Here is a 12900-nt window from a genome sequence, read left to right as displayed (position 1 = left end):
GAATAATAATTAGACATATTTTGCTAAAAATGTATATATCTCTGTGTGTGTAATTAAGACAATATTCTGTTAATGGTTTAGAATAATTTATCTTCTTGCAGTTGTGCTTCAGTTCTGAATAGTAACATCTAAGTTTTCTTAAATAAAGCATTTTGTGTCTATCTTCTTCCTGAATTGTATTCTTATATAATGATATTCAAATTGTTTTTTCATATTAATGTGCAAAATAAGATTTTCATTTTAGGACTCCTGTATTTGAACTCTGAAGAAAAGCAGCGACTTTCTTTAAATACATTTGGTATCTTTCATCCTTATTATATTCATCAAAATTTATTTCCACCGGATGCATCTGATAGTAAGTGAGAAATATTATTTTTCTCCCCCTTCCTCTGAGCACAACTAAGAAAGAATGTGTAAAACTTTGATGATTATTTGCACCATGTAGAATTTCGTTGATAACAAATGCTTTGAAAACTTTTTTATGTAAATATATGCCTATTGTATTAAAATAAAATTGTTTTTTTGTAAATAACTAACACCAAGATGCTTGATAACTTAAGAATAATTTACTCGATCTTTATTGCATAGGAAGCTGTTATGTTTTTATAACCTATTTATAGGCAAATGTCCATTAAAGAAAAGGGAAATTGTAGTGTAGAGGGGGAAAAGATAATTGATAGTAAAGTTTTTGAAAAAGTAAAGAACTCTTTTTAAAAATATTGAATCATTTGGGAACCTGGGGATATTTACCAGAGTTATTTTTATGAGAGCAAAAAATATATATTATGAACAAAAGCCAAAATAGTAGTATGGTTTTACCTAAATGGATTCTGTATGGTAATTCTGCCACTACATTATATGCATGTGTGGTTAAAATTTAAAACTTTCCTAGCAGCTTACAAAATGTAAGCTGTAGCAAAAATTTACAGGAATTTCTGACCCTGCTATTATATTAGATCGCTAATGCATATGCAGAAAATTTAAAATAAATGATTGTATTGAATAGTAAAGTCTTTTGTAACTTTGATTGCATTGCCTTATTTATGTTTATTAAGAAAATGTCTTGGAACATTTGATTTAAAAAAAAGTTTATTGACTGCATTTTTCCTTTAAAATTAATTATGGTAACATTCTTAATTTAGTTTAAATAACCCATACATCTCACTAAGAATAAATACTTGATAAAATAACTTAAATATGTTACAGGCCTTTATTGCATTATTAAATTATATTGCATTTCAAGGAATTGCTGAATTTTTCTTTTACACATTTTTAAAAAATAGAATCTCTTAAGTTTAAATATTGTAGTTAATAAGTGAAGTTAAATTACTTCTTAATTAAATATTATAGTGAACATTATTTTGTTGCAGTAATCGCCATACTAACTTGCATGTTTCTATATAGGATATGAACTTGTTGACAATTGTTTTTCGTTTATGCGCTTCATGGGTTTATCTATTGGAGAAATATCACAGATATTCCTTTGTGGACTATTAACAAGGTATTTTTAATTTTGTTTAAAATATTAAAATGTTTGTCTTGTATTATTTTGTGTGTATTTTGTATTATTCGGTTACTAAAATATAACTTGTTGCAGAAGTATTTGTTGTGTAATAAAAACGTGTGAATGTTCATTTAAACTGTTTTTAAATAATTTTTTTTTTTTTTCATTGAAACAATTTTTGGAGGATTAAGATAACAGGAATCCGTATAATATTCATAAATTTGCAGGACTAGTTTCTGAAGCTTAAAAATAGAATCATCTTTAGTTGCAAAAGTGCAAATGGTATCTTAATTTCCCACCACCACCACCACTAAACGCAAGAAGAAAAATATAGCAAAAACAGTTGATTCATGTTCTTGTTCATAATAGCAAGAGATAGCTTATCAAGATTCAAACAGGATTGTATCAAATGAAAGCACAGTTGTTATAAGAATGCTGTGATATGCTTATCCATAGTTGGCACTAAATTGCACCACTTAGCAACGGTTTCATGGTTGACAGAATAATATGCAAGTTCCACTTTTCCATAACTAAATTTTTAGAAAATATTCAATTCCCATTCATGTCTCAAAATTCCTTCATTTGGTAACTTAAAACATTGACAGGACTAAAATCCTTCTCTATCTCTCTTTTTTTTGGGGGGGCTAGTAAATAATTATCTAAGATTGATGTTTTAATTTAGATGAAAGGTTAATTTCGTATAATACTTTTTTATCATTATAATTTATATAAAAAAGGCTAAATATGACCGAATGGAAGCATAAGAGCAAATAACTGTTTCAGATAATTATTATAATTTGTATAAAAATTGCTAAACATAACTGAATGGATGCCTGCATCGCTATTTCTCTACCGAGTTAGCGCTGAAGCATAATTTCATCTTGTTGGTTGTTCAAACATAATTTTCTATAATGAATGATTATTTTCCTTTGAAAAAATTCTCGGTAAAGTGCAGAATCGCCTACTTGTCTGTTTGCCGCTTTTTACAAGGATTGGATTTTGACAAAACAATTGTATTTTTGTCAATTTTCTTTTACTTTTTAAGTGAAACTAGGTCGATGTGTACATAGATAAAGTAAAGGGTGTGTGCAATGCCATTTTTGTGCTATTCTGGGATTTTTTATTCAAGTGAAAATAGGGCGATGTGTACATGAATACCGAGTATGTGCAATTCTTAAAAACGCGTCAAGCAGTGGGTGATTCTGCACTTTACCTAAAATTCTATTGCATACTTTTTGCCGCGGGCAATTCCCAAATTGTTAAATCCTTAGGATATCAAAAAAGGATTTAAAAATTAAACTAGTATTTCAATGGTGTCTTAAGAAATATAGAACTATATAAACTTACGCAATCTGACATCAGCGTATATGCTAGATTTGGCACGCTGTTAAATGGGCGCGTTTGCTGGATTTGGCGCTTTTGCGCATACGTTTTCGCTGCAATTTTTTTACGGTTCTCAATATGGAATAGTACACCCCTTTTTTTTTTTATGTTGAAGGCTTATAGTTTTAATTCCTTATGCATTTCCTTAAAAGTTAAAATCCCCATCATATTTTTCATTCCTTGCATTCTGCTTGTATTTAATAAATGCCTCTGCAGCTGTTTCTTCCCTCTTTTATTTGTGCTTTTTAAATATTTGGACTTGCATGTATTTCTATAAAACTAAAATTGGTCCAAGATTGAATTTTTAGTTATAAGTTATTGATTATAAGAATATCCAAGCTTCCACTTATTTGAGCTGTTTTTATTTAATACAATCTATTATATTGAAGTATAAATTTGTGCAGGTGTAGGTAAGCAGAAGTATTAGCAAAATGACTTTATGCAAAGGGAGTGTTTGCTGAGTTGTGGTAAGGAGTACTACTTCGTCTCCATATACGTTTTACCAACAGAATTTTAGTGGATTTGTTGAGATGGTGGCTTATAAGAGTTATCTATATCTGCTGATTCATTTGCCATGGTTTAACTTATCTGCATTTCAGATTAGCAGAGGGGGAATAGCTCTTAGTTATCAGAATACAGCAATGTGATAGACCATAATAGTGCTGAAATACTGCAATTTGCATGGTTGTTTAGAACCAATCTAACTGAATATATGGAATGAAAATGTTCATTGCAGAGCTGTATGTGCATTCTGAAATTACAAGAAATCCCTCAAACTCTGACCTTACACCCTAGTATACTAGTAAACAATTTTGTTTGTCAGTGGACACAGACTTTCATACTTCTGCTTTTTCTTTTGAAATTTTCTTCTGTTTTTGCTTCTCGCACAACTATTCTGATTTATTTATCACAGCAAAAGGCCCACAGTTAAGTTTATTGATGCTGTAAATAGGAAAATTAATAGTTCTTATACCATTGCATGAAACAGTATGTTACGCTGTTCAGTATAAGAACTGCTTTCTCTTCCCACTTAATCCACTTTTGAAATTAAAACTTCAAAATGTCTTATTTTCATAGATATAAAGCAATGTATTCTAAGATACAATATATTTTACTTTACGTGATATAGAAGTATTATGTCCTGTTGTGCTGATAATGCTTTATTGTTACATTGTTAAATATTGGTAATGTCTTATTTGCATAGTTTATTAATACTATTTCAAATTTTATGTATACGTTTTTCTCATTTTAATGCTGAAATGTTTAGCTACTTCGAGACTTTTTAATGATGCCATTAGTTTTTATTTCTCCTTTAAGAATGTTCTTTCGTAATTATAATATGCTTTTAAACAGGTGTTTCTTTCCTAGTGCATGTCTTTTTGTATCAGAAATGTTGCTTTATTATTAACAGCTGTTTTAAGTGTATACATTTTGTTTGGAATTTTTTGTTGTATATAATCCAGGTAATTCTGATTTTTAAATAACTTTCTTCCTCAGTAAGAAATAAAATCTTGTTTTCATATTTTTTATTATGATGTAAATGCACTTATAAGTTTTTAAAATTAAATCTCATAATGATTTATATTATAGGTGGATGGCTGCTTATCTAATGTGGAAATTTGCATATAGGATAGTTCATGAACATATTTGGTCAGGTTCTTCCTCATCAAAGTAAGGAATATATTTTAAATAAATAATGGATTATTAGTAACTAAATTTTTATAAATTAATAATGACTCTATGGGTTATAATTTGTTATTCATATTTTCCATTTCTTAGTGCTCTGTGCTTGTTATTCACTTGCTCCTTGAAAACCTAGGAAAGTCTTTAAAACCAATGTGTTCTTAAAATGTGTAAAATGCAGTATAACTTTGATTTAACACTTTTATATTGGTCTAGTTTCAAGGTTCTATTCCTTAAACCTCCTTAGTTCATAGTTTAGTTGAATCCCTGCCAAGTTTGTCAGATGAGTTATCACTCGTCTATGGACAGGTTTAAAAAACTTTTTTTATTTAAAATTTTAAATTTAGCAGATGCAGCACTTTTGCTTAGAATTTAATCTTTGCAGCTTGCAGGATTTTATATAACATAGAAGTGAATTAAAATTCAAAATTAAATAATGTTGGAGATTCATAGTGCAAAAACCCTCAAGCATTGGCTCAATTCTAACTAAATGATGGCAAGATCTGGCTAGTAGAAAAGCTAGTGCCAAAGTTTCAGAGCTGGGCAAGGAAATATCAAGGTGGTTAGCCCATCTGCCAGAATTTTGTCTTACTTTCAAGTATGCATGTATGTTAGATGAAAAGTAGAAATGATAGTACATTTCAGTATCATAAGGTAATGGATTATTAAATATTCTGCATAATACAAAATGGATAAAATGAGTGTTGTGTAAGCACTGAATTTTCAGTTTTTAATTTTTCTCAAATTTATAAAAATTAAGTTTTTTAAAATCAAATGTAATTTTGATATAGTAAACCCTCCCCCCTTTTTTCTCTTCTCAATTTTTTACCTTTTCTAGATTGTGATTTGTATGCATGTGCACAATATTGTAAATTATACATCAAGAATTAAAATTTGTGAGTGATAAATTATTGAACAAACTTATGATGATCAGAAAATAAGTGTGGAATTATCTAGCTCTTGGAGAGAAGAAATAAGGCTCTGTAGTTTTATGTCGGGAAGAATGTGTGATGACATTACGCATAGTTTTAATGCATTTATTTAATAAGGCATAATGCATAGTTTTAATGCCTTTGTTTAATGCATTTATTTCTGTTAATAAAGGAGACACCAGCACTGCTGTAAAACTTTTATAAAAAAGTGTTACTGTATTTAATTTTAAAAGGTAATTTTTTGTGTGTATGTGCATGAATGTATATATATTTGAAATAAAATGACTAGGTAATTGGTAAACACAATTTAGAGCCTTTTGTAATATATATCAGTTTTAAAGTTGAACTATAATGTATATCTAATGTAATAATTATTATTCCTTGGCAATCACTAAATCAGCATTTATCTTTTGAATTTTTATGCTTGGCAAAGATCATAACTAAATGCCAAACAATCAGTTATTCATACCATTATCCTACCAGAGAAATCCTTCTAGTCTGTCAACCATCTTCTAGTCCACCATCCAATGTATTTGAGACAAAAATGGTCAATTATAAAAAATATATCAGCTGTAAAAGTTTCAATCATAAATCTGAATATGTATATTTCTTTTAAATTTCTAATGACAAGACGAATAGAAGTGACCAAAGTCATTGCCTCAAAAGATCTCTAGCATGCCAGTTAAGTGCCATTTCAGAGTCACCAAGAAGTAATCCACATTGGCGGAGTTCGTGTCTCTTCATTGGGTCGGCCGAATTACAGAGAGAATAATCGGATCCCAGTGCGCTGGAGGTGCTCTCCCAGGCAGTCATGTCCACTCAAGAGCCAGAACTAGGCAGCAGTTTCCCACCATGGATTGCTAAGAGATCTTCACTTCTCCAGCACTGTAACTTTATATTCTATCTTGAATTTGCAATTTATCCTGTAGTAATGAGATCATCATAAAAGGAGCCAGCCATAAAAACGTGAAACTCTCATATTTTGGATACATCATGCCAATAGTATCTTGAGCATAACATTTCAAAACTTCTGTAGAGTTATTTCTCTTGAAGTGTGGTTTGTGAGAAAGGCATAAATCTGATTTTTAAAGATAATTTTTTCTATGTATGTGCATGAATGTATGTTTATTTCAGGGTTGCCACGCTACCTGGAAAACCGGGAGAACCGGGAAAAGTCAGGGAATTCGAAAATTGACCAAAAAATTCAGGGAAAAGTCAGGGAATTTAAGTATTTTTGTCAAAATCTGGAAAAATCAGGGAAGTTCATACAATGATTCCGCCAAAAAAAGCGATTTTTGCGCCGACGTCGGAAGAGATAACTTTTTTGGCGAATTGCCTATCACGTGAGTGTCTGCTGGCATAGAGCCAATTTTCCCAGCTCCAATTTGATTGCCTTTTAGAAAGGCAAAGCAAGTTTCCCGCAACTTTTGGTTTCCAGTATCCTCGAGAATCGCATGTGCAGTGCATGAACTAAAGAAAGTACCTGTTCTCGTATAAAACAAAATGGGTTTAATCTTAGTATACGGTACCATGGAGGTTAGAATCAAAGAATATGTATTGTAAAGAAGGAAAACCTCTCTGCAACAGATGTGGCTCTGTTCCATCGTAGAGGGAAACAGCTGTGCATGCGTGATATATCTGCCGCCAAAGCTGGAAACCGGTGTCGAAGTTCGAAGGTCACGTTATCAAGAGTTCATTAAATGAATATCCTTTAAAATTTCTTTAACCACTTGCGCTAAAAAGACGTGCCACGCACGTCGAGATGTTTTTGTCTCAAACTGCGAGCGACGTGAACACCACATCGATAAGCATTTATCGCAAAAATGAAAATAACATGGTGCACACGTCGCCTAACAACGAGATTGTTTATTTCTCGAGTTACAGCTCTGGATTGCACTCGCAGATGCGGAGAGGCGTAAATGAGACACGTTACCACTTGCTATATTGTAGCGCACGGCACCGCAACCGTGAAGTTTAGTCTTAGCGCAAGTAGTTAAACTCTAAATTAAAAGAAAATATTTTTTGGCGCAAGTAAATTAATTCATGGGTTACTAATTTTCAGGGGGGGGAACTACGAAAATCCGTTTTTAAAATTATTGCGAAAAATCCAAGAAGAAACGTCCTTTGATAAAACGTTTCTTCTTGGATTTTTCGCAATAATTTAAAAACAGATTTTCGTAGCTTTCTTTTTGTCAAAGAACGTTTCTTCTTAACACGTTTCTCAATTTCCGGTACACATCGCGGAGAGGGAAATTCTGGCCGCCAGGTTCCGTCGCCAAATTCCTTGGCAAATTTTCCCTCCGCATTCTAGCGGCATAATAGCATTTTACTTGTATGGAAAATTTTCTTCTTTACATAGACCAAAGAATTAGAGATTCTTTGCATAGACGTTTTTTGGTTAAAATAATCTCCATGTATGGATTTGGCGACATGATGATGCGCAGTAAACGGGTCATTTTGGTCTTGGCGACAATTTTCAAAATCGTGCCAAAGCCTTACCGTACACTAGAATTTTACCGCAAAATCTTTTTAAACTTTTCTTTTTAATAAATACCTTGCCATTTTGCAGTAAAATAAAAAATAGTAATCTGTCATCTAGGCTAACCATGTAATATAACTATATTCGCTAAAATATCGTTGATTATTCTAATTCAATTTTTAAGTAATTATCTTTATTTTTATGTTATTCGCATAATTTAATGATGCTTCTTCCCTCTAAATTTATTAATTATTAGTAAATAATATTTCTAAATTTTAGGAAATTTTCTCTGGCATAATCTTGAAATTAATTCTAGCAGTATGATGACATACCATCACGAAATTTAATGCACAGATTTTTTTTCTTATGTATGCTGCGAAATAAATATAAAATACCTCAATTTATTAAAATAGATTTCTTTCTTTCGTTTAGCTGCAGAATGTCTGCAAAAAAAGCCTTATTTTATTCCAGATTGAGAAGATTCTAATCTCAATCTTCAATGGAGAAAACAACAACTATTATAATTATATTTGTGTTTTCAAGTGTTAAGGTGCTTTTTAAGAACATACCTCACACAAATTAAATTTACTAAAATCTAACGTAACTATTTAGCATTGCGTTGTGATTTATAAGGACCGGATTAGCCTCGTGTTGAGCTGGTGATGATCATGAGTAATAATTAAATAAAACATACATTTGTTATCCAATGTATATATCTTAAATTTTATTAAGTTTCTTAAGTGGAAAAGTAAACAAAATTATCAAACAAAGTATACCAAGAATAATTAAGAATAAATGTCCTCTGTGATTTATTGAATAATTAAGTGAATTTGCTACACAAATACAAGTAATACCATAATTTACCTCTTAGCGTAGCCAACGTACATTACGCGGATAGACTGGAATTTTCTTGAAACGCACCTGGAAAACCTGGAAAAGTCAGGGAATTTCATTCTCCTGTTTGAGTGGCAACCCTGTTATTTGAAATAAGATGGCTAGATAATTGGTAAACATAATTTAAAGCCTTAGAATTTCAAATGGGTTTGAAAGCTTTGAATATTATCTGGCAACTCAAAATTTCATCTCCTGGGCAAACTGAACAAAACTGTTTTATGTTTTTAAATTTAGTGTTTGTTGAATAATTAATCTAGTAATGATTTCCAGGTATAATTTAATTTTTATAAAGAATTGTAGCTTTTTCTTCAATAATAACTGTAATGATTGTATTGTTAGTCAGCATAGTGTAAGTCAGTGTTGATTTGATGGCCCTGGTAATGAGCTTTAGAGCTTGATTCTGTAAAAGGTCCACTTTTAAATCAGTTTCAGAATGATTTAGTACAAGACTAGCAGTTCAATTTGCTGTCTAAAGTCACTCTCAAATAATTAAATTCAATAGTGTGGGTGAGAGCAACTTTTCTCTACTTCAGGTCTGGGAGGAGTGGATAATAGGTCAGCGAAAAAGACTGGATGACTGTTTTCTCCTAATTGAAATTCGTATTACTCTCAATGCCATTCTGACAGTGTTATCAAGAGCCTAATTAATTTTCATTTCTATCAAGGATTTCCTGTTTCACTTTGGTGCCTGCATCCAAATGACAAGATCATCAGCAGAGAGCAGGCAGTTGACACCTTTGGCCTTTAAGCCAGAATCTAAGTCATTGATTTAGATACTAAACAACTTCCAACTGCACCCTGAGGCAGACCTGCTTGCAGATTGAAATATATTTAGTCATTATGAAATCTGGCCTTGCAGATGTGCTGGTCAGAGAAAGACCTTATCTGCCTAACATATTTCCACAAACTCCAGCACCAAGTAGTTTTTAGTGCAGTTTCTGTCTCTATACTACATCGTAGATGCTTTAAAAATCAATAAAACCTGCTTTTAAAATATTTTGATTGTCATGCTTTACAGTTTAGTTGAGGTAGCAACCTCATTCAATATTTTCCCCCTTCCTAAACCCAGCCTTTTTATTGGTTATTAGGTTTTATCCAGAAACCAATTTAACCTGTTAAAGATTAGTTTTTTCATAGTCTTTCCAATAATGCTAGTGAGAGAACATGGTTTTTAACTACTGAGTTGTTTTGGATCTTTATTTTTCATTAGAATAGCTAAAAACCACAGCTTCTTTCACTTAACAGGCACAAGACCTGTCTCCTAGATTCTGTTAAAAGTATGTAGTGCCTGGTCTGTTTCATTCAAATGCTTCAGAAATTCGGCATGGATTTGTTCATTCTCTGGCACACAATGGCCATTCTTAATTCATCTAGAGAAGAAGGAATTGTAAAAATAGCATGATTGTTACCTGAGGTGTTTAACTTTTGCTCGTCTTTTCTATTTGTTTTGACATTGTCCAGGCAAAACTCTCCCCCTCTTTTTTTTTAGTCGAAAGGGGCTTTGTCCCTGAGAGACTATTGTTTTCGTTTTGTGATTTTGCGTCAATTCACTACAAACGGCAAACCACTTCTCAAACTGTTGCCACAAAGTATTATTGCCCTATATTATATTTAAAGAAATTAAATAATGAAAAATCTGCATAAATGTATGTATATTTCTTGCATTGTAATGAACCAACGGAACATACAGCCATCGAATTTTGAATGACGTAATCATCCGACAAATATGGGCATGTGGAAGACCAAATTTGGAATTTGTTTTATTATCGATTTCCTATTTTGTAAAACTTTAACCAAATTTTGATTAACAAACTCAGGGATTTCAAAGCGAGCAATGGCAACATTGTACAGAAAAAACATTTTTATCTCTGCGTGAGTCTCTGTATCGGAAATTCTAAAGGATATGCTCATTTTAAAACTATTTTGTGATATTGCTGTTGAACTGAATTTTATGGTTTAAGAGCTAAGAACATGATATTTAATAAAGAAATATAACACACAAAATGTTTAAAAAAATGCTCCTTTGGACGTAATTTAAAATCTGAAAGATTTCAGATTTTCTTTTTTATCCCCCCCTTTTTTTTTCCTTAAATCCTTGGAGAAAACTTAGTCAAAAGCATTAGTCATTGACTTATCCCATTAAATGACATTGGTTCTTTGTTAAGAGCATGTTTTTTATTTTGCAAGGTTGACAAGAATATATGTGTTTTCATACTGTCTTCCTTATAGATTGATGGTAGATATAAATTTATCAGATGAAACACACAGTAAATCTAATGTACTACCATTTCCATTGTAGTGGCTCTAAGTCAGTAGGTCAGAGGCATCAAAAATAACCTCAAGAGAGGTAGAATTAAGGAGATCTTCCATTCCTGCAGCATTCATATAACTGGTAACAATTGTCTTTTTATCAATAGGTAGCATAGACAAATCAGGTTTACTACTTGGAGGAATATATAATGCATATATTGTAAAGCGGAAATTTTCCTTCAAGACATCTAATTTAACATTTTCACTCTTGTCTTTGGAATCTCCCATTTCCTTACAGATTTCAGTTTGTCAAAGTGTTTTTAATACCTACCGGTATTTCACATGCAGCTCTCTGGAACAATTATTCTGGCAGTATTCTGGGAAGGGGTACAATGTTTATCTTCTTTCTAATTATCAGATCTCTGATGATAACAATTATTGATATATTTGCCATTATGGAGTCAAGTAGATCAATTGTTTTTGATGGTGGCAAACCACCAGCATTCCATTGCAAAACATTACGACTAACCTCCAGAACTGTGTCGAAATGTTAGAGGAAAAACATATGTATTGGGATTGATGTGTATAAAACTGCTGATATGTGTGTGTATGATCATTTTGGATGGTACAATGAGAGAATCAGTTGTGTCACAGTTGTGGTGGATATGTTGATAGCAGATAACTTGCTTAAATGAATTTTGGAAAAGCCACAAATACTTTGGATAACACAGCACATCTTTATTGCTTGACAGCTAATCTATCAAGACTACTTAATTGACACAGCACAATGGGTGCAGAAAAACAGATTACATTGTTGTGAAGATGCCAAGCAGTTAATTACATGCTTATGAATTGACAGCAGGGAAAAACTGATGCATATTAAGCAACTGAGAGAATTTATAAGCTCGGCTTTTGTGCTTTAATCCTGAACGGCAATTGGGCAACAGTTTACAGCAATGTTGATTACTGTAAGAGACTAATGACGTCAAACTGATACAGCACAATCTTTTGAATGGTTTATAACTAAATCAAATTTAGGAATGTATGTTCTGTTAAGTACTAACCTCCATATTATATATACAATAAATATACATATATATTTCATATTATATATACATTATGAACACAGCTAAACTTACAGAAATTTCTTTTTAGGTTTTATGTTTAAAAAAAAAAAAAAAGTCATTTTTTATGATATTTATGTTTAACTGCATTATATCACTGAAAAAACCATTGATTTAATGTAATATAACATAACTTTTTTCTAATATGTACTTAGTTTAAAATTTTAATTATAGAAATTTATTAGTGTCTGACTTTTTACAATAGATATATTGGCCTAAATGGATTAGTGCTTTACCCTATGCTGCCTGAGTGTGCGCTTCAGATCTCGGATAGTGCCTTCTCACCACTCCTTTTCACCAGTTATGTAAATAATAATTATGGTTTTGTTGATCATCATATTTACCCTGTGAAAACCGTGCGGAAAACAAATCCACAAGTTAATGCCAAGAATGAAGATTTAATATCAGTGAAACAGGTAGATTTCATTTTCATGTACAAAAATAAAATAATTTTATGGTATGCAGGTATATGTTATCTTAATTTCTTAGAAATGATTTCAACATTATTAGTCCACTATTGCATAATATGCTGTATTTTTTTGTTTTGTTTAAATAGAACTATTTTATGCATTTTTACTTGTATTTCATCCCATTCTCATTTATGGGGAAAGGTTTGATAATTTTTAGCTTAGTATTAAAATATGTCAGTTG

General features: G+C 31.4%; 1 protein-coding gene across 2 annotated transcripts in view; it reads left to right on the top strand.

Annotated features, from left to right (window-relative positions):
* Positions 1–12900, top strand: part of Ino80 (chromatin-remodeling ATPase INO80) — a 97067-nt gene that overhangs the window by 58259 nt on the left and 25908 nt on the right. For both annotated transcript variants that reach the window (XM_035358422.2, XM_035358423.2), the window contains 4 exons: positions 245–355; positions 1405–1501; positions 4478–4558; positions 12455–12665. In XM_035358422.2, the coding sequence (XP_035214313.1) occupies positions 245–355; positions 1405–1501; positions 4478–4558; positions 12455–12665 (500 nt within the window). The remainder of the gene's footprint in view (positions 1–244; positions 356–1404; positions 1502–4477; positions 4559–12454; positions 12666–12900) is intronic.

Source organism: Stegodyphus dumicola, chromosome 4 (assembly GCF_044657685.1).
Source record: "Stegodyphus dumicola isolate Sdum_Otavi_A_Nest chromosome 4, ASM4465768v1".
In the NCBI taxonomy this organism is placed as follows: Eukaryota; Metazoa; Arthropoda; class Arachnida; order Araneae; family Eresidae; genus Stegodyphus; species Stegodyphus dumicola.
The sequence above is the reverse complement of the archived record's forward strand: the minus strand, read 5'-3'. Positions and strand labels throughout refer to the sequence as shown.